Below are 22,275 nucleotides of genomic sequence, written 5' to 3'. Positions count from 1 at the left end.
CAGAAGCAGCTTACTGGAACATCTCCTTAATGGCTCTTCATGGACTACTTCAACTCCACTAATCCTCGCAAATAATCCTAATCAGTTATTGTAACACTGTACCTTTTCCTGTATTACAACTGCACAACAAACACAGTAAATACTATCTATAAATACATATTCATTTATGACTGTTTTTCTACACATATGCATACACACGGACGAATGTTTCCAGCACTTATGAACTCTAAAGCACATAAAATGCACTTACTGGACAAAAGCGTCTGCCAGGTGTGCGTAAAATAACATCAGTCACGCGCCTTTGTCTTCAAAGGCTTCATTAACATCTGCAGATTGAATCTGGAGCATTTTTCTGTGGGTTTTCTTGGCGCACAACCAACTGTGGCGCAGAGCGGGCGCGCACGGCGACGTTTCTCCAAACAAGCGAGGACCTTACCATGTATAGAGATCAATTAGGAGCCACGGGGCTTGAAGGTCTGGAGGAATAAATGTCGGTGGCGGTTATCGGAGCTGGCCTGGATGTGGCGCGTAGGGGGCGGAGAGGGGTATGTGGCTTTAAAACCCGCTGAAAAATAACTTTCCCCTCAGTGTTGAGCCACTCTCTGAAAACAAAAACTTTATACGATGCCTCCTCCACGAAGCTTCTCGGGCTCAGTGTAGCAGCTGCAGGAAACACCTCATTTATTGATAGATAAATAAATCAAATGAGGGGAAAACGCACGCGTGAAAGCTACGCGTAAAGGACAGGTCATTCACAAATCACGAATCGTGTATTTTGTGGCATCCAGCAGCAATTAAAGCGATTCATTTCATTTCACAGACAAACCTGCCTCACTTTGGCGAAACGAAATGCCCAAATGTGCAGATCAGCAGAACAAGAAGCGTTACTCTTATAAATGAACTTACTTTAGTCGGAGGTTGCGGAGTATTTGGGTGAGTTTACTCTCCTCGCTGTTTAAAAAAAACCCTCCGTCCTCGTCTGCCTTTCTTCCCTCCCCCTCCGTTTGCTTTTTGTCTTCCAGGATCCCGAACTTCTGAATCAAATTTCAGGACGGACAAAATACTAGGCTTTTTCCTCCGCCCACACAAGTTTTTTTTTTCCTTCCTGGGTACCATGTCAAACACCATATGGAGCAAATAAAGGCAGAGGAGCGGCAGCAGCAAGAGGAGGAGGAGGAGGCACTTACTTTTAGTTTACCTTCAAATTCAACATGAGCAATCACATCCATCACGAACACGAGTGCATCTAAACAGGGCAGTAAATATTTGCAATGAAACCAAACCTCGGCGCGCCTGATATTCATACACAGGATGAGTGCGTGAACTCCGAGTATATTAATGCTCACTCAGACAGCATCAGCTACTACAGACAACCGTTTATAGAAAGTCTTTTCACTCAATAATAAGTGATGAACTTTTCAAAATTAAGGTTATAGAGACGTCATTGTGTTGTTTTCTGATATTGTTGGGCTTTTCATTATCAGTCACTCCAACTTCCAACAGTCCACCACCGATAACTGCTCGGTGGCGTCGGGCGCGACGAACAGACGCCAAACCTTTTTGGATTGTGTGTAACTTTACTGCGCATGCCCCATTTTCTCTAAACATCTGATTCCTGGAATTTCTCACCAAATAGATAAAAGAAAAGCGTTTAACATCTTTGCCCACAAACAATACATAAAAGCCACTGGTGAATGAAGTCTCACACATGGATCCTGGGATGCTTAATGTGCTGTCAGTGAATATCAGATTACCAATGGTAATAAAGGAGTGATCTAGGAAAGGTGTGCGCATGCGTTACCATCTTTCCACTTGCCCTTGTGACACTTCCATTTCCTCCTTAACAGGAAGTGATGAGCAGGGTTTGCGCAGTTTAAAGCTCTGCTGCAGCGGTGCAGATGTTCAAAGGGTTACAGATACCTGCAGAGAGCAGCTGAGATTTTTGAAAATCTATTTATTTCATGCCTGAGAAACAAAGCAGACCTTTTGAAAATCCTATTACAGGATGTTTCCTTAGAGGAAATTCTCACATCGCTGCTTTTCGCTATGTTGAGGAGCGTTTCCTGGAAACACACGACTTTCACCCTTGAAAAATAGGGAGACCTGAACGTGGAATGATTGGAATTCAATCACCTCAACTTTATTAATATTTATTTTTGTCTGACTCTCTTTTAGTTCAGCCTCCCTGAGCCCATGTGTTTGCCAAACATGTCGCTTTCTCCTCTTCCTCACAGTCATCTGTATGCTCAATGAAAAATTTCAACAACTGAAGATAAGGGGATCATAAAATAACAATCTAAATATGAAAATTAAATGACACCTAGGCATGAATGCTTTATTTCCCCCAGTTCTTATCAGGGATATTTTATTGCATAAGAAAACATTTTAAAATATACAGATAACAGCTGTAGATTTGCAATATAATCAATAAATTTAAAAAAAAAATCATGACTATAAACAACATTCTGGATTCTGAGCTGTAAATATATATATACACACAGATATGAGTTTATTGCTTGTGTAATGAGTCCAGGAGAAGGACATCTGTTGAGCGACCAGCAGCATGTCTGAAACACCGCTCTGCTGTCATTTCAAGCCAACGGGAGGATGGGGGAGGATGGAGGAGGGCGCACAGGTCCACCACAAACTAACAGTCTGCAGGTTACCAAGGTCCAACTGGCTTCTGCCTTTTCGCCAAAGCAAACACAGGCTGTGAAAGTCACATTAAGCAGTCAAAGTGGGGGGTTTGTCAGTCCTCTGAGAGCAGCCTGTGGAAGTGATCCTTCCTCTTCTTCAGCACCTCCCGAAAATCCTCCTGAAAAAACACCAGCGAGAGATATTCAGATATTCAGAGTCAATCATGAAACCGGGGGAGGAAAGACAACAGGCAGATGCTTCTGCAGATAACCAGCTGTTTCACTCACAGCTCACTGACCGGGGAATCAACAACAACCCTAAAAGAAAAGGAAAATCCATTTTCTCTATGACAATCTGAGTCTGTAGCACTTAGCCTGCCCGGCATGCCCAGAATACCCTTTCACTATCTGTCCTCACCAAACAACAAGCACGGTGACGCTGAGCAGCTACACGACAAGGTTATCAACTCAGCGAGCCAGCCCGGGCCTCCCCGCTCCAGCCATCAGCATGTTCACATAAAACAGGAAGCGAGCGCAGCGTGCGACTCATCCCAAACATGGACAGGTTTATGCAGCAAAGTTTTCAAACAAGGGGACAAATTATAACGCTGACAATAAAAAACTAAACCCAGTGTGGATCCGCCGAATATTACAACATGTATCTCACCATATTCACGTGTCCAGTCTGTGAGACACAAATGAATGTGAAGCATAAATGAGACTTGTACTACGGCTAAGTAGAAATGTGCTGTAAGAGAACCACACCAGTTACCGTGCATTCTTACAGCCTCAGCTATTAAGATAAATCATTGTATTAAATGATGAAGATTTTCTAGTTTATCGAATGTGAGCATGTGAGAACTCTTTGTTGTACATGATAGATTAATAGTTCATGACAATTATTAACTGCAGCTACATAACAGACATCAGAAAAAACACACTAGCATGTTTGAATCTCGTGAGATTAAAGACAAACGCTTGCATCTTATCACAGGCACCATCACACAGACGATTAAACATTTGTTTAACAAAACCGATGCAAATGAGCTCTGAGTCGATTAAGTGTCCGCCTGCCACACATCTAAACGTCTGTATAGATCGCAGGAAGCAGGCTCACGGACGAGAGGCCTGCACTAAAGCTGACGATCAAAGCTACTTATCTGAATTTTATACTCATTTTAAAATCGTTTTTGTTAACTGTAACTCATGTAACAACGTGAGTGGCCACATGGCGGCAGCAGAAACAACACTAGCATACATTTTGACTTGATTCGGACCTTAAAGCTCAATCCTTTAATTTGGTTGGCGTTTGTGTCCAGCTGACTACTGTAACTCACACTTTTACTCTCCAAGATCTGCTCTCGTTCTCTCATAATCTCTAAAGTAAACGTGAGGCACTGATAAATGCCATTTGTATGGGTTTGCTGTCCGGTGCAGAGCAGCACCTGCAGAGCAGCGGGGTTTTTCTCTGAAAACAGCCGCCTGCCGGGACCAAAAACAATGATGCTGGTGCAGTGAGAGTGGAAGCGGTGAAGGAGGAAGCACATGTTGTTGCCTCTGAATCCATTTTAAACAAGTGCACAGTAAACACAGAAGATGTAAGCAGACTTACAGCTGCAGACAGTTTCTCCATGTAGGGGATGAGCTTCTGCAGCTCTCTGTCATCAGACTCCCCAGACCAGCTCTTGATGGGAATCGTGTTCAACAACTACAAAAAACAAACATGTTATTAAAAGTCAGTAACAGCAACAAAGTGCTGACAGAGCAAAACAAAGTAATTAATTAAGGATGTGTGCGAATAGTCAACAAGATGAATAATCGTCACTACTGTCAGTCGATGCCAGACGTAGTCATTTAGTCTAATTATTAACATTTTAATTGATGCCCAGTTACCATAAGTTGTTGTGTCATAAATGTTATGCAGCCATCTGCCACCAGATGGAGCTAAAGTCCCAATATCTGAGCCTGGTCTCATTCTTTATACTGTTACTGTTAGCTCGAAGAATGAGATAGTGGATACAATCGGTGCGATGAGCTTTCTCCGAAGGGTGGACGGGTCTCTGTTAGCACAGGGTGAGAAGTTCAGTCATTCAAGTGGGGCTCAGAGAAAATCAAAGAACACAGCCTTTAAACTTACATTATATGGATATGTGTGGGGTGCATTATCCAGAACCACCGTCTTCTTCAGATCCCTCCCGAGGATGCTGAGATCTTTGATGTAGTGGCCAAGAACACAGGCACAGTCGTCCTGATACAGCCGGTGTCTACCACAGAAATCACAAGTGAAACTCACATTTACCGTCCTCGCTGTATGGCACGGGCAGAATGTTAAAGGGAACATTTGAAGCAGGCCATGTCGAATTTCTGAGCACGCAACACAGCAGCAGTGCGATTCCGCACGTCTCTGCACTCACGCACCGAGTTTACAAAACACAAGTGGAAGCAGCTCATACCGAAACAGCTTTCTCTGCGGGTCCAGGATGTCCAGGATCTTCTCGGCATATTCCTTCTTCGCACACGTGTAAACGAACAGCTGGAACAGAGCACGCACGGCAGTTGGTACAATTCCACACTTTTAACTGCTCCACGTTAAAGCAGTGAGAGAAAAATAATTTGTTTAACGTGTGAATGAGGCTCAAAATAACCAAACTATTTGCTAATCTACACACTGACACACACCTCGTAGATTTTTGCCATGGCCTGCAGGAACTCCTTCACATGTGGTCGTAGCACCATGTATACCTGTTGAGAACAGGGGAAGAATAAGTGGTCAAGTCAGTAACCTCAGGTCTGCTCTACTGACTGAAGCTCATCTTTTAACTCTGTTCCCCATCAAGACATCTGACAACCTTCCGGGTACCCTTTATGACGAGCTTTGACACCTTGGTATATACACACCAATAAAAACGGTTGACCACCTCTAGAATGGTTTGTCTGCATCAACAGAGGCCACCCTCACCAACTGCTGATGCACACTCAGTCATTTTGTTCTATAAGCCTGAGAAATGACAGAAACCACTCAGTTCATAAAAGAGCTTTGAGGGTTACACGTAGTAGGCTTTAAGGGGTAAAGAGTTAAGTGCAGTTGTAGAGTCAGCTCCTGGACTCACAGCGTCCCAGATGCCAAAATTTGTAGTTTCAGAAAAGATCCAACTGCCTGGTCTAGTCAGATGATTAAGGTTAGGATCATAACTCTTGGCAGTTAACTCAAAACCACCAAACATTTCAACTAACTGCGCAGCGTTGTGAAATGTGTTGTCTCAGACGCTCTTGGCTCCTACGTTATCTGCGCCCCAGTGTGTGCTTATTAAAACCCATTTCACCCTCACCTTTAAACCTCTGCCAGTGTTATGTCAGTGTAATGACAGCTGTGTAGCCTGCCTTGGAATGACATATCATTATTTATAACTAGGCTGACTTCACTGACCCTCCGCAGCATATCATCTTCAGATCCCAGCTAGATAACAAGCTTACAGACAATTTCTAAGTCTGCTCAACCTCGTGAATCCTTTTTTCCACAAAGATGCCTTGATGCTGCACTCGATTACAACACTTTGGAGAATAATTACTTTGTGGGAACAGAAAGAATTTAGACCATTTTAGCCCTCGATGGAAGCTCCCCAGTTGCTCACAAAACAGAAGAGGTCAAAGAAATCAAATGCATATTTCAAAATTCATAAAAATGTGTGTATCTTTTCAGTTTTCCAAAGTGGGTTTTTGCACTTCATCAACTGCAGTTTTTAATTTTTAGAGTGAATGAAAAATGGTTTTACAGATGCTCGCATGCAACACTTTCTACTAGTTTCCTAATTCATGCATCTTGTACGTAAATGAGCCAACAAGGAAGTATGAAATAGAAAAGTGCATAATCCAATAGGTTATGTGACTTTCAACTGAAATATACATTTCCTTTTGTTTTTTAACGACATTAGGAAAGATAACATAATGTAGAGTTCCCCTGAAAATATTGGCTGTTTGACGATCTGCTGGTATCAGCATTTATAAAAGCTGATTAAAGAGTAAAGACACGTGAAATTATCCATGACTTGTGACAATGCAGTTAAAAAAAAATAAAAAATTTAAATTATTGCCACATCATGTTAATAAGGACTCCAATAAGCAGGGGTAACAAATGTTAGGGAAGTCTGCTTCTGTTTTGTGTCTCTGAAAGAAAAAGAAACCTGCTGATATATCAGTAACATCATCACCAGCTCTGTGATATAATGCACCAACATGTGAGGCACATGTTAAGTTCTCAAAATTGAATCACAATGAAAGATCTTGTTTGTTGTTAAATAAGCTGCTGTGGTAAACATCTGGTCTGCAGAAGAGACTACCACAGAGGGTTGTGAAGAGTGGCTTTCAGTGAGTGGTCACCTTGTACTGATGGTCCTGGAAAGCTGCATGGAAGGTGTACTCTGCGTCTTCGATCACATTCAAAGAGCTGAACATCAGGGTCTCCTCCTGGAAATAAACACGACCACATGCCTCAGATTACTTAATATTTTAAATATATAACTGACTGCTTTCACAAGGGAACAAGGTGAAAGTGTCCAGTTTATGTTTTTAACCATGTTAAAGCCACAGAAAGTCAATCTTTAACAATAAAATGTAGACCATACTCTATTCTTGCTAAATACAACATCCAAAAGGAATTGCAGATTAGGGGTGGGTTTTTATAATCGATTTATCGATTAAAATCGATTCTGGCGTGAAATCGATTCATTAAAATCCTAAATCGATTTTTTAATATAAATTTATTTTGCCCGAAATGGCAGAATCTCAGGTGAAATCTCACAAAATTTCAACAAGCACCACACAGCTAAGACAGTAAATGAGAGCAGGAACACGGATTCTGCACAAAGACGTAAACACACAGCGGGACCCGTGGATCAGAATCAGTGAGATGTCGCCTTTCTCACCCGACAGCATGGACACGGTCGGGGCTGAAAGCCGACAGCTCGCTGATTCTGATCTGTCGGGGGGTCCGCGCTTTGTGTTTACGCCCTTTTTGTGGGTTGCCAAACAAACGAGACCAGATGTTATGTTTGACACATGCAGCCTGGGATCTAATATCAAAGGTGCAATTGTGCAGTCCATTCATGAAGTGAACAAAGTTATCCGTAAACTTAAAGTAGAGAAAGTGACTCTTAAGTTTCAACACTTGGGTAACAGTGAGGATTTGGCACTGGTTTTTTTTCAGTGACGCTTCATTTGGCAACCTTCCCGCTGGCGGTACTCAAGGAGGGGCATTAATCATCCTTATGGGTAAAGGAAGAAAGTTTTGTCCTCTCTTTTGGCAGTCTAAAAAAATAAAAATAAAAAAAATATCAGGCGTGTGGTCAGAAGTACACTGGCAGGAGAAACTCTTGCCATGTCAGATGGAATAGACAGTGCTGTCTTCCTGGCAACACTTTTTTCTGAGCTTAAAACTGGTAACACTGGTCTGAATGCTGTGTGTCTGTGTGCCTGACAATCATTCCTTGTTTGATGCACTCAAGTCCACTACGCAGGTTACAGAGAAGAGACTGAGGCTGGAAATGAGCAGCATTAAAGAGCTCATACAAGCCATTAAAATCAGACAGATTGGTTGGTCAGATTCCAAATCCCAACTTGCTGATTATCTGACAAAAAAAAGGAGTTTCACCTTTAACCCTTCTAAAAGCACTAGATGAAGGACTCTGGATACTGTGATCCTTTGTTTACGAAGTTTTCTTTGCATTAAAATGCACTCTCGTTTATTGTGTGCAGTGATAGTATGCTTTAAGTAAAGCAAAGCACATTGAAATGTTTCCTGAATGTTCTATAATGATGACAAAGTGTTTTTGTTTTGTTTACATATATATGTATACAAATGTTTAAAAGGGGTGTTTATACTTTTATTTTTAAAAAAGAAAGAGGGAGATTGTTAACTTGTTATTTTCTGTTATATCGCGAGAGTACTGTTGCCTGCGGTGGGTTGTTGTTATTGTGGGTGAGCGGGAAAACATGACGTAAGGAATAAAGTGCTTGAAGTGAGACTACGACGTTGTGTATTTTGACTTTACAATATTCTTTTATTCACCATATCACTGAAATGTGGGAGAATCCACTGCAGAAAGATCAATGCTTTAAGTTTTAATGATCCAGTCAGAAAAGATGATTCTAAAAGTCATCAACTGACTCCAAAAGCCCAGATCTGAACCACCTGTCTGCTGAAAACAAATGCACCAATCAAACAGAAGCCCGAATTTCATGGGCCAATCGGAATGCTTGATCTAGTTGTCCAGGACTAACTACTGACACACTATTACTCTGTGGCAAAACCCTTTCAAATCTGCCTCGGTGCACTTGTTGAACAACTGCTTCTAAATCCAAGACCCTAACTCCCATCAAAATCATTTTCAAACGGTGACGATCCCGAGGACCTGTTCTATACAACAGTGTGTTCTTCATGTTCCTGCTGTCAAAACTTTGGCCGCAGGAACAATTTAAAAAGTGGGGTCTTTCCTGCTGTTGAGACAAACTCCTGACTGAAAATATAATGTATTTCTATGGGTCAGTTAGAGGGTTATCCCTCCACTTGGATCCACACAGTTTAAAAAGTTTACATCTCTGAGCTTTGAAAGACATGCTGTTGGAAAGACAACAACGATGGCTACGTGAAGGTAAAATGATGGCTGTAGAGCAAACACTGTGCACACAGCAGCAGTTGAAACACACACACACACACACACACACGCTTACCAGCATTCACACTAATAAAGAATAACACTGTTGTCATTGTTGATTTTGTGTTTTCACCCTGAGTCCATCCCCTGCCAAGCTGCACCTGTGATTCTGCGGCTGCTCGCTGATGAGCTGACCGCAGGGCTCGCAAAATTGCTAGCCCAACGTCCAGGGGCTAGCGATTTTTCCAGTCGGGCTACCAAAATCTATCTCTGCCCTGCCCGTCGGGCTATCATAGGAAGGAAAAATATATGTCAAAGCTTTTGCATTCTTTTGGAAATGTAGCTGGGTAATTATGTCATTGGCATCGGTGAGCCACTGTCAATATGTGACATATTGAAATCGCGTTTGAATTTGGGCTTGTTTTTTGCGCTTGTTTTTTGCTTTCACTTTGCAGTCGCGCAAACTGTGAACTGAGAGCGACAGCACTGATTGGTGAGTGACGATAGTTTGCGCACCAATTCCTCTGACATCGTCCTATCAATCGTTAGCTTACTATGCAAACATGACAAGTGAAATCTCCCGCAGCAAGCTTAAACATGTGAGAGGCTGATCGCGCAGAGAATCGCTGAGCGTTATGTGAGTGCGTGTATAAAAGCAGCAGGATATATATTTTAGTTCTGCTGAGCCAAATAAGACAGGTCAGGGTGAAGAAGTGACAGCCAAAGAAAAGCTTACCACAAAAAGAAAGTGCAGCTTTATGGTTTCATGGACAAAAGAATTTCTGTGGCTGCAATATGACGAGCTAAATAACCAGGGCTGCACATAAGTGGTCCGCAGGTGCGCATTCGCTGTCAAAATAAAAAAACGCGCACAAGATAAGAAGTTGCAACGCGTGTTTGCGTACATAAGATTTTCTGGAGGAGGACAGACGTTTGTTTAGAACTCTTAAAGATGTCGAAGAAGCAAGCTCCTTTAAGCAATTACTTTGGTGTTCCTCCACCTCCAAAGAAATGTCAGAAGGAGTCCGAACCACAAAGAAGCGCGTATTCTTGGAAGAGTGGTTGCAGGAGGTGAGCTGGCTTCAAACAAATGATGAACGCACAGAGATGTGGTGCAGAATGTGCCGTGAAAATCCCACTCTAGCGGACAAAAACACTGCCTTTTATATGGACGCAAACGCGCCTTGCAACTTCTTATCTGGTGCGCGTCTTTTATTTTGACAGCGAATGCGCACATGCGGACAACTTATGTGCACCCGTGTAAATAACATAATGTTCTGCCGGGTGTGTTGTTGGTTTTCCCTCGATTTCTGAGTCGACAAGCGCCTTTGTTACTGGGAACAATCATTTTAAGAAAGGCCCCCATTAGAACCCATGAGAAATGCAAGAAATGCATTATTGCTCAGTCCTCAATATCTTTCCCAGAACAAACACCAGTTGCAAATAACATACTAAAAATAAACCTGAAAAATCTGTTTAGAACTGCGTACTATGTTGCAAAGAGTGAACTACCACTGGCACAATTTAGCAGTCTTTGCAAACTTCAGAAAGCAAATGGCCTAGATCTTGGTTCCACTTGCCTCTTAACCATGACTTCAGTGGAAATTTCAAGTTCAGGATCTGACACAGACTGATTCATATTCTACACAGTTCTTACAAGTTTAAAGAAATGTCGTTCAATTAAAACCAAGTATTTGAGTTGATAATTGTAATTTTTATACGTTGTAATTTGTTTTTCAACAATTTGATTAATGTTTTGTTTCCGTTACAATATTATACTTTAATGTATGACAATATTATACTTTAATGTATAACAATATTGTAACGGAAACAAAGCAGGAAACAAAACATCAATCAAAAAATTGCTCTCTTTTTTATTCGGGCTACTTAAATTTATTTTGGGCTACCAAAAACTGAAGAGTCCCTGCCCGAATGGCTACCAGGGATTTTGAAATTTTGCGAGCCCTGGACCAATAAGTAAATGTTATCCTGGATCTTATGCTCTGCATCCTTACCCTATCACCTCTGCGTCCCACAGGGTGCCAAGCCTGCCATTTTGAAACACTATTTTTTTTCAGTTTCAACTGAAAAAAATAGAATGCCTTTGAACCAAAACAGAATGCCTTTGAACCAAATCAGAATGCCTTTGATCCTTTGTTATGTCATCATCTTGCTGTTACACTTTACTGCTTAACGGACGTAGACCTGACAGCAACCAAAACATTTTTGGAAAGTTTTGAGAGAACTTCACATTTCTCAGCAATTCACTGATCAAGCCGACACATTCCACCATGTCAGCTAACCCATCCTTCTGCTCAGATGAGCTTGAAATAGTTGAAGGGAGCATTTTGGGAAACCACTACAAGGTAGAGGCTTTCCTCGGAGAAGGGGGCTTTGGTATTGTAGCCAAATGTCTTGATACCAAAACCAACCGAGCTGTGGCTATTAAAGTCAACAGGAACCACCCTGATACTCTGCAACAGGCAAAACTGGAAATTTTCATCCTGGAGCAGCTGAGAAGGTTAGATCCAGATGCCGCCAACATAGTTAAATGGAACGGCTTTTTCCATGACGGAGAGCGGGTCTGCTTAAACTTTGAAATCCTTGATCAATGCTTGTGGGACTACATACGGGACCGGAAAAACCAGGGTCTCCCCATAAGCGAAGTCAGGCCAATTTTACATCAACTCACAAATGCCCTGTCACACCTGGGTTCTGTGGGAATAGTGCACGCTGACCTCAAATCTAGAAACATCATGGTTGTTAACCGCCATGAGTCTCCCATCAAAGTCAAACTTATAGACTTTGGCCTCGCATGTCCTGCGTCTGCAGTAATGCCTGGTGACCGTGTGGGGACGGTTGGTTATAGTGCACCTGAGGTTATGCTTGGCCTTCCTTATAATGAAGCAGCTGACATGTGGTCTTTGGGGCTGGTAGCTGTGGAACTTGGTACGGGGGTGCCACTCTATCCTGGGAGAAATTATTATGATGTTTTAAAATTCATCATACAGACCCAGGGACAGCCACCAGATCATGTTCTGGACTCTGGCGTGTACACTGAAGACTATTTCATGGAAGACAACTACAACCAACAGCGCTGGACATTTAAGACTGAAAAACAATTTCAGTGCGAGACAGGATATGAGTCCCTGGAGACTCGATACATAAAACTTGCGCGTCTTGATGACCTCGAACAAGTAATGGTGTTTGAACGAGGACCTGAAAATGGCCAACGTTTATTTGTCAGCTTAATTAAAGGGATGTTGGCCTTGGATGCAAACCAGCGGATAACACCCTCGGAGGTTCTCCAGCATCCCTTTTTCAACCGTAAGAGTTCCCCTTGCACTAACATGAGTGCTGAAAGACCACAAAACCCTGTGGTCTTTCAGCACCCTTCAAACTTGAAAAGCAGGAGATCACAGAAAATCAACTGCAGTTTCCAAAACTCGGTTGAATTTTCTCAACAAGTATGCGTCCACACGTCAGCCAGCTCATCCTTCAACTCAGATGAGCTTGAAATAGTTGAAGGGAACATTTTGGGAAACCGCTACAAGGTAGAGGCTTTCCTCGGAGAAGGGGGCTTTGGTATTGTAGCCAAATGTCGTGATACCAAAACCAACCGTGCTGTGGCTATTAAAGTCAACAGGAACCACCCTGATACTCTGCAACAGGCAAAACTGGAAATTTTCATCCTGGAGCAGATGAGAAGGTTAGATCCAGATGCCGCCAACATAGTTAAATGGAACGGCTTTTTCCATGACGGAGAGCAGGTTTGCTTAAACTTTGAACTCCTCGATCAATGCCTGTGGGACTACATACGGGACCGGAAAAACCAGGGTCTCCCCATAAGCGAAGTCAGGCCAATTTTACATCAACTCACAAATGCCCTGTCACACCTGGGTTCTGTGGGAATAGTGCACGCTGACCTCAAACCTGGAAACATCATGGTTGTTAACCGCCATGAGTCTCCAGTCAAAGTCAAACTTATAGACTTTGGCCTCGCATGTCCTGCGTCTGCAGTGAATCCTAGTGATTGTGTGGGGACAGTTGGTTATAGTGCACCTGAGGTTATGCTTGGCCTTCCTTATAACGAAGCAGCTGACATGTGGTCTTTGGGGCTGGTAGCTGTGGAACTTGGTACAGGGGTGCCACTCTACCCTGGAAATGGAGAATATGATGTTTTAAAATTCATCATAGAGACCCAGGGACAGCCACCAGATCATGTTCTGGACTCTGGTGTGTACACTGAAGACTTTTTCATTGAAGACAACTACAACCAACAGCGCTGGACATTTAAGACTGACCAACAATTTCAGTGCAAGACAGGATATGAGTCCCTGGAGACTCGATACATAAAACTTACGCGTCTTGATGACCTCGAACAAGTAATGGCATTTAGACGAGGACCTGAAAATGGCCAACGTTTATTTGTCAGATTAATTAAAGGGATGTTGGCCTTGGATGCACACCAGCGGATAACACCCGCGGAGGTTCTCCAGCATCCCTTTTTCAACCCTGGCCTCTCTAAGAGGTTCCCATGTATTGACATTGAAAGACCATACCTCCACCTTGGACAAAAGTGACAAAAACACAAACTGGGGTTGGAAAAGGATATTAACAGCACTGGAAAAATTCATTAAGCTGCTCCAATAATGATCACTTTGGCTTGTTTTTTTTGTTTTTTTAAATTTTCACTTCCCCCACTCCAACCAGTTGCGACAGATGGCTGTCCCTTCCTGAGCCTGGTTCTGTCGAAGGTTTCTTCCTTTTAGAAGGGAGTTTTTCCTTCCCACTGTTGCTAAATGCTTGCTCATAGGGAATCGTCTGATTGTTGGGGTGGCCAAAACTCTAGGGGAACTAGCAATTCTTGTGAAAATTAAAAAAAAAAAAAAGCCTACCAATATTCAAAGCGGAGCAGCGGACACCTGACCATCACATCAGTCCTTCAATCAGACCAAAACCACCATGTTAACAGAAATAAATTCAATACAAATTGGAAATAAATAAATTGCCTAATAATTGTTCTTTTTGATTGTTTATAAATATATAGTGCTACCCTTCAGCCTCCTAGTAGACATACCAGTGTTATAAATGTGAACCACCTCTGATTTTCAAAAAAGTTGACCTCTGACCTTGAAGTCAAGGTCACTGAGATTTAAGCTTCACAGAGATTTTCAGCAGATGCAACCATGGTATTGATTTGAAAATTCTACACAATCACAAACTTGGGTGTCCACAGCGCCTCGCCATATACCAAAGATTACGAGGTGGGTTTTTTTTATATAAAGATTACAACACACAAATAACAAAAAATGCTAACGCTATTGTCATTTTTGACAACGCTATTTTGATGTTGTCTAATGTAGTGCAAAAAACAAATAAATAAAATAAATATATATTACATACATATGTAATACATATACACACTATAAAAAAATTTAGTGGTCCACAATGGGGTCAGCGAACAGAATGACGGAAGAAAGTCACTGTTATATGACAATGGTGTGAAAATTCTTTCTATTTTTTTTTTTTGTATGTTTGTCACACACGTTTCAGATCCTCAAACAATTTTTTATTTTAATGTATAGTTAGCATAAGATTAGCACAGTGAAACTGGAGGATGAATGCTAACTTTTTTCCCCCACTCGATAAAAGTTAGAGCAGCTGCGAGACAATTCAAGATTAATGAATCAATGGTACGAAAAAGAGGAAGCAAGAAGAATGAGTTGAGTAAAGTTTGACTTATCTGACTGTTTTGTCTCGCTTAATGCGCCTTATGTATGAAAACAGGCCGTTATCGACAGTCAGCCTTATGGCCTGAAAAATATGGTATGGGGCACTGAGGGTGCAACAGAAGCGGCAATGTCCAAAAGAAGAGGAATCTAACGGTGATTGAATGGTTTTTCTAAGTTGAACGGTGTTGAAGGAGATAGACGGCAAAAAACGTACAGAATAGATAATAAAATATTATAATAATAAAGATTTGAATAACAATACTGTGAATGCAATTGCTGTGTGAATGCTGATAGCTGAATGTTTTGAGCTGAAATGAAATAATTGCTTCACTTTATTGGTACAATAAGGTCAAAGACATTATGCACAAAACTGGTGGTAAAATATCACAGGTTGATCCTGCAGTGTTCTATTGGCAGAATGAACAATTTGAGATTACAGGAGTGCTTGCATGTCACGTTGATGATTTCCTTTGGGCTGGTTCAAGTCACTTTGCAACTCATATCATTCCTGTACTGAAATCTACCTTCCTTGTGGGCCGTGAAGAACATGACAGTTTTTTTATGTTGGTATGGACATTTGTACAGTTAATGATGTAATAGAGGTGCGTCAATAACTTTACATTGACAACCTACAACCTGTTCAGTTACAAGCAGCACGGGCTGTACAGAGGGATGCTTCCTTAAGTGAAACAGAACGGGAGCAACTCAGGTCAAAAATAGGACAGATTTTGTGGGTTGCCAAACAAACGAGACCAGATATTATGTTTGACACATGCAGCCTGGGATCTAATATCAAAGGTGCAATTGTGCAGTCCATTCATGAAATGAACAAAGTTATCCGTAAACTTAAAGTAGAGAAAGTGACTCTTAAGTTTCAACACTTGGGTAACAGTGAGGATTTGGCATTGTTTTTTTTCAGTGATGCTGCATTTGGCAGCCTTCCCACTGGCGGTACTCAAGGAGGGGCATTAATCATCCTTATGGGTAAAGGAGGAAAGTTTTGTCCTCTCTTTTGGCAGTCTAAAAAAATAAAAATATCAGGCGTGTGGTCAGAAGTACACTGGCAGGAGAAACTCTTGCCATGTCAGATGGAATAGACAGTGCTGTCTTCCTGGCAACACTTTTTTCTGAGCTTAAAACTGGTAACACTGGTCTGAATGCTGTGTGTCTGTGTGCCTGACAATCATTCCTTGTTTGATGCACTCAAGTCCACTACGCAGGTTAAAGAGAAGAGACTGAGGCTGGAAATGAGCAGCATTAAAGAGCCATTAAAATCAGACAGATTGGTTGGTCAGATTCCAAATCCCAACTTGCTGATTATCTGACAAAAAAGGGAGTTTCACCTTTAACCCTTCTAAAAGCACTAGATGAAGGACTCTGGATACTGTGATCCTTTGTTTACGAAGTTTTCTTTGCATTAAAATGCACTCTCGTTTATTGTGTGCAGTGATAGTATGCTTTAAGTAAAGCAAAGCACATTGAAATGTTTCCTGAATGTTCTATAATGTTGACAAAGTGTTTTTGTTTTGTTTACATATATATGTATACAAATGTTTAAAAGGGGTGTTTATACTTTTATTTTTAAAAAAGAAAGAGGGAGATTGTTAACTTGTTATTTTCTGTTATATCGCGAGAGTACTGTTGCCTGCGGTGGGTTGTTGTTATTGTGGGTGAGCGGGAAAACATGACGTAAGGAATAAAGTGCTTGAAGTGAGACTACGACGTTGTGTATTTTGACTTTACAATATTCTTTTATTCACCATATCACTGAAATGTGGGAGAATCCACTGCAGAAAGATCAATGCTTTAAGTTTTAATGATCCAGTCAGAAAAGATGATTCTAAAAGTCATCAACTGACTCCAAAAGCCCAGATCTGAACCACCTGTCTGCTGAAAACAAATGCACCAATCAAACAGAAGCCCGAATTTCATGGGCCAATCGGAATGCTTGATCTAGTTGTCCAGGACTAACTACTGACACACTATTACTCTGTGGCAAAACCCTGTCAAATCTGCCTCGGTGCACTTGTTGAACAACTGCTTCTAAATCCAAGACCCTAACTCCCATCAAAATCATTTTCAAACGGTGACAATCCCGAGGACCTGTTCTATACAACAGTGTGTTCTTCATGTTCCTGCTGTCAAAACTTTGGCCGCAGGAGCAATTTAAAAAGTGGGGTCTTTCCTGCTGTTGAGACAAACTCCTGACTGAAAATATAATGTATTTCTATGGGTCAGTTAGAGGGTTATCCCTCCACTTGGATCCACACAGTTTAAAAAGTTTACATCTCTGAGCTTTGAAAGACATGCTGTTGGAAAGACAACAACAATGGCTACGTGAAGGTAAAATGATGGCTGTAGAGCAAACACTGTGCACACAGCAGCAGTTGAAACACACACACACACACACACGCTTACCAGCATTCACACTAATAAAGAATAACACTGTTGTCATTGTTGATTTTGTGTTTTCACCCTGAGTCCATCCCCTGCCAAGCTGCACCTGTGATTCTGCGGCTGCTCGCTGATGAGCTGACCGCAGGGCTCGCAAAATTGCTAGCCCAACGTCCAGGGGCTAGCGATTTTTCCAGTCGGGCTACCAAAATCTATCTCTGCCCTGCCCGTCGGGCTATCATAGGAAGGAAAAATATATGTCAAAGCTTTTGCATTCTTTTGGAAATGTAGCTGGGTAATTATGTCATTGGCATCGGTGAGCCACTGTCAATATGTGACATATTGAAATCGCGTTTGAATTTGGGCTTGTTTTTTGCGCTTGTTTTTTGCTTTCACTTTGCAATCGCGCAAACTGTGAACTGAGAGCGACAGCACTGATTGGTGAGTGACGATAGTTTGCGCACCAATTCCTCTGACATCGTCCTATCAATCGTTAGCTTACTATGCAAACATGACAAGTGAAATCTCCCGCAGCAAGCTTAAACATGTGAGAGGCTGATCGCGCAGAGAATCGCTGAGCGTTATGTGAGTGCGTGTATAAAAGCAGCAGGATATATATTTTAGTTCTGCTGAGCCAAATAAGACAGGTCAGGGTGAAGAAGTGACAGCCAAAGAAAAGCTTACCACAAAAAGAAAGTGCAGCTTTATGGTTTCATGGACAAAAGAATTTCTGTGGCTGCAATATGACGAGCTAAATAACCAGGGCTGCACATAAGTGGTCCGCAGGTGCGCATTCGCTGTCAAAATAAAAAAACGCGCACAAGATAAGAAGTTGCAACGCGTGTTTGCGTACATAAGATTTTCTGGAGGAGGACAGACGTTTGTTTAGAACTCTTAAAGATGTCGAAGAAGCAAGCTCCTTTAAGCAATTACTTTGGTGTTCCTCCACCTCCAAAGAAATGTCAGAAGGAGTCCGAACCACAAAGAAGCGCGTATTCTTGGAAGAGTGGTTGCAGGAGGTGAGCTGGCTTCAAACAAATGATGAACGCACAGAGATGTGGTGCAGAATGTGCCGTGAAAATCCCACTCTAGCGGACAAAAACAGTGCCTTTTATATGGACGCAAACGCGCCTTGCAACTTCTTATCTGGTGCGCGTCTTTTATTTTGACAGCGAATGCGCACATGCGGACCACTTATGTGCACCTGTGTAAATAACATAATGTTCTGCCGGGTGTGTTGTTGGTTTTCCCTCGATTTCTGAGTCGACAAGCGCCTTTGTTACTGGGAACAATCATTTTAAGAAAGGCCCCCATTAGAACCCATGAGAAATGCAAGAAATGCATTATTGCTCAGTCCTCAATATCTTTCCCAGAACAAACACCAGTTGCAAATAACATACTAAAAATAAACCTGAAAAATCTGTTTAGAACTGCGTACTATGTTGCAAAGAGTGAACTACCACTGGCACAATTTAGCAGTCTTTGCAAACTTCAGAAAGCAAATGGCCTAGATCTTGGTTCCACTTGCCTCTTAACCATGACTTCAGTGGAAATTTCAAGTTCAGGATCTGACACAGACTGATTCATATTCTACACAGTTCTTACAAGTTTAAAGAAATGTCTGTTCAATTAAAACCAAGTATTTGAGTTGATGATTGTAATTTTTATACGTTGTAATTTGTTTTTCAACAATTTGAATAATGTTTTGTTTCCGTTACAATATTATACTTTAATGTATGACAATATTATACTTTAATGTATAACAATATTGTAACGGAAACAAAGCAGGAAACAAAACATCAATCAAAAAATTGCTCTCTTTTTTATTCGGGCTACTTAAATTTATTTTGGGCTACCAAAAACTGAAGAGTCCCTGCCCGAATGGCTACCAGGGATTTTGAAATTTTGCGAGCCCTGGACCAATGAGTAAATGTTATCCTGGATCTTATGCTCTGCATCCTTACCCTATCACCTCTGCGTCCCACAGGGTGCCAAGCCTGCCATTTTGAAACACAATTTTTTTTCAGTTTCAACTGAAAAAAATAGAATGCCTTTGAACCAAAATAGAATGCCTTTGAACCAAAACAGAATGCCTTTGAACCTTTGTTATGTCATCATCTTGCTGTTACACTTTACTGCTTAACGGACGTAGACCTGACAGCAACCAAAACATTTTTGGAAAGTTTTGAGAAAATTTCACATTTCTCAGCAATTCACCGATCAAGCCGACACATTCCACCATGTCAGCTAACCCATCCTTCAGCTCAGATGAGCTTGAAATAGTTGAAGGGAGCATTTTGGGAAACCACTACAAGGTAGAGGCTTTCCTCGGAGAAGGGGGCTTTGGTATTGTAGCCAAATGTCTTGATACCAAAACCAACCGAGCTGTGGCTATTAAAGTCAACAGGAACCACCCTGATACTCTGCAACAGGCAAAACTGGAAATTTTCATCCTGGAGCAGCTGAGAAGGTTAGATCCAGATGCCGCCAACATAGTTAAATGGAATGGCTTTTTCCATGACGGAGAGCGGGTCTGCTTAAACTTTGAAATCCTTGATCAATGCTTGTGGGACTACATACGGGACCGGAAAAACCAGGGTCTCCCCATAAGCGAAGTCAGGCCAATTTTACATCAACTCACAAATGCCCTGTCACACCTGGGTTCTGTGGGAATAGTGCACGCTGACCTCAAATCTAGAAACATCATGGTTGTTAACCGCCATGAGTCTCCCATCAAAGTCAAACTTATAGACTTTGGCCTCGCATGTCCTGCGTCTGCAGTAATGCCTGGTGACCGTGTGGGGACGGTTGGTTATAGTGCACCTGAGGTTATGCTTGGCCTTCCTTATAATGAAGCAGCTGACATGTGGTCTTTGGGGCTGGTAGCTGTGGAACTTGGTACGGGGGTGCCACTCTACCCTGGAAATGGAGAATATGATGTTTTAAAATTCATCATACAGACCCAGGGACAGCCACCAGATCATGTTCTGGACTCTGGCGTGTACACTGAAGACTATTTCATGGAAGACAACTACAACCAACAGCGCTGGACATTTAAGACTGAAAAACAATTTCAGTGCGAGACAGGATATGAGTCCCTGGAGACTCGATACATAAAACTTGCGCGTCTTGATGACCTCGAACAAGTAATGGTGTTTGAACGAGGACCTGAAAATGGCCAACGTTTATTTGTCAGCTTAATTAAAGGGATGTTGGCCTTGGATGCAAACCAGCGGATAACACCCTCGGAGGTTCTCCGGCATCCCTTTTTCAACCGTAAGAGTTCCCCTTGCACTAACATGAGTGTTGAAAGACCACAAAACCCTGTGGTCTTTCAGCACCCTTCAAACTTGAAAAGCAGGAGATCACAGAAAATCAACTGCAGTTTCCAAAACTCGGTTGAATTTTCAAGTATGCGTCCACACTCATCCTTCAACTCAGATGAGTTTGAAATAGTTGAAGGGAACATTTTGGGAAACCGCTACAAGGTAGAGGCTTTCCTCGGAGAAGGGGGCTTTGGTATTGTAGCCAAATGTCGTGATACCAAAACCAGCTGTGCTGTGGCTATTAAAGTCAACAGGAACACCCCTGATACTCTGCAACAGGCAAAACTGGAAATTTTCATCCTGGAGCAGCTGAGAAGGTTGGGTCCAGATGCCGCCAACATAGTTAAATGGAACGGCTTTTTCCACGACGGAGAGCGGGTTTGCTTAAACTTTGAACTCCTCGATCAATGCTTGTGGGACTACATACGGGACCGGAAAAACCAGGGTCTCCCCATAAGCGAAGTCAGGCCAATTTTACAGCAACTCACAAATGCCCTGTCACACCTGGGTTCTGTGGGAATAGTGCACGCTGACCTCAAACCTGGAAACATCATGGTTGTTAACCGCCATGAGTCTCCAGTCAAAGTCAAACTTATAGACTTTGGCCTCGCATGTCCTGCGTCTGCAGTGAATCCTAGTGATTGTGTGGGGACAGTTGGTTATAGTGCACCTGAGGTTATGCTTGGCCTTCCTTATAATGAAGCAGCTGACATGTGGTCTTTGGGGCTGGTAGCTGTGGAACTTGGTACAGGGGTGCCACTCTACCCTGGAAATGGAGAATATGATGTTTTAAAATTCATCATAGAGACTCAGGGACAGCCACCAGATCATGTTCTGGACTCTGGCGTGTACACTGAAGACTTTTTCATTGAAGACAACTACAACCAACAGCGCTGGACATTTAAGACTGACCAACAATTTCAGTGCGAGACAGGATATGAGTCTTTGGAGACTCGATACATAAAACTTACGCGTCTTGATGACCTCAAACAAGTAATGGCGTTTAGACGAGGACCTGAAAATGGCCAACGTTTATTTGTCAACTTAATTAAAGGGATGTTGGCCTTAGATGCACACCAGCGGATAACACCCGCAGAGGTTCTCCAGCATCCCTTTTTCAACCCTGGCCTCTCTAAGAGGTTCCCATGTATTGACATTGAAAGACCATACCTCCACCTTGGACAAAAGTGACAAAAACACAAACTGGGGTTGGAAAAGGATATTAACAGCACTGGAAAAATTCATTAAGCTGCTCCAATAATGATCACTTTGGCTTGTTTTTTTTTGTTTTTTAATTTTCACTCCCCCCACTCCAACCAGTCGCGGCAGATGGCTGTCCCTTCCTGAGCCTGGTTCTGTCGAAGGTTTCTTCCTTTTAGAAGGGAGTTTTTCCTTCCCACTGTTGCTAAATGCTTGCTCATAGGGAATCGTCTGATTGTTGAGGTGGCCAAAACTCTAGGGGAACTAGCAATTCTTGTGAAAATTTAAAAAAAAAAAAAAAGCCTACCAATATTCAAAGCGGAGCAGCGGACAC

The 22,275-nt window shown here is 42.1% G+C and overlaps 2 protein-coding genes across 7 annotated transcripts in view; one reads left to right on the top strand and one right to left on the bottom strand.

The window, feature by feature from the left end:
- Window positions 1–2,688: 2,688 nt before the first annotated feature.
- The window catches only part of LOC146502531 (CTD small phosphatase-like protein 2-A), a 42,243-nt gene continuing 22,656 nt past the window's right edge, over window positions 2,689–22,275 (bottom strand). For 2 of the 6 annotated variants that reach the window (XR_014869212.1, XR_014869213.1), the window contains 6 exons: window positions 7,014–7,100; window positions 5,316–5,378; window positions 5,090–5,169; window positions 4,774–4,900; window positions 4,249–4,344; window positions 2,773–2,815 (listed from right to left, as the gene is read on the bottom strand). Coding sequence is in view for 4 of the 6 variants with exons in the window: in XM_085132246.1 (XP_084988372.1) it covers window positions 4,015–4,344; window positions 4,774–4,900; window positions 5,090–5,169; window positions 5,316–5,378; window positions 7,014–7,100; window positions 9,363–9,368 (693 nt within the window). In the remaining 2 variants the exon portion in view is untranslated. Of the gene's footprint in view, window positions 2,816–3,868; window positions 4,345–4,773; window positions 4,901–5,089; window positions 5,170–5,315; window positions 5,379–7,013; window positions 7,444–9,362; window positions 9,720–22,275 lie in introns of those variants that run through there. The other 4 variants (XM_085132250.1, XM_085132246.1, XM_085132247.1 and 1 more) reach the window with 4 other exon arrangements.
- LOC146502534 (uncharacterized) lies at window positions 11,473–22,259 on the top strand. The gene is made up of 3 exons (XM_085133270.1): window positions 11,473–13,865; window positions 15,941–16,005; window positions 19,606–22,259. Exons 1-3 carry the CDS (start codon window positions 11,578–11,580, stop codon window positions 21,930–21,932), a joined length of 4,680 nt encoding a protein of 1,559 aa, XP_084989396.1. The 5' UTR covers window positions 11,473–11,577; the 3' UTR covers window positions 21,933–22,259.

Source organism: Neolamprologus multifasciatus, chromosome 15 (assembly GCF_963576455.1).
Source record: "Neolamprologus multifasciatus chromosome 15, fNeoMul1.2, whole genome shotgun sequence".
Classification (NCBI taxonomy): domain Eukaryota; kingdom Metazoa; phylum Chordata; class Actinopteri; order Cichliformes; family Cichlidae; genus Neolamprologus; species Neolamprologus multifasciatus.
The sequence above is the reverse complement of the archived record's forward strand: the minus strand, read 5'-3'. Positions and strand labels throughout refer to the sequence as shown.

Bases quoted from the DNA above. Each gene is read 5' to 3' on its own strand.
- LOC146502534 (XM_085133270.1), top strand. From the start codon at position 11,578: ATGTCAGCTAACCCATCCTTCTGCTCAGATGAGCTTGAAATAGTTGAA. The intron at 13,866-15,940 runs GTGACAAAAACA...GTTTTTTTTCAG, and splicing joins TACCTCCACCTTGGACAAAA to TGATGCTGCATTTGGCAGCC. The intron at 16,006-19,605 runs GTAAAGGAGGAA...GAAAGTTTTGAG, and splicing joins GGCATTAATCATCCTTATGG to AAAATTTCACATTTCTCAGC.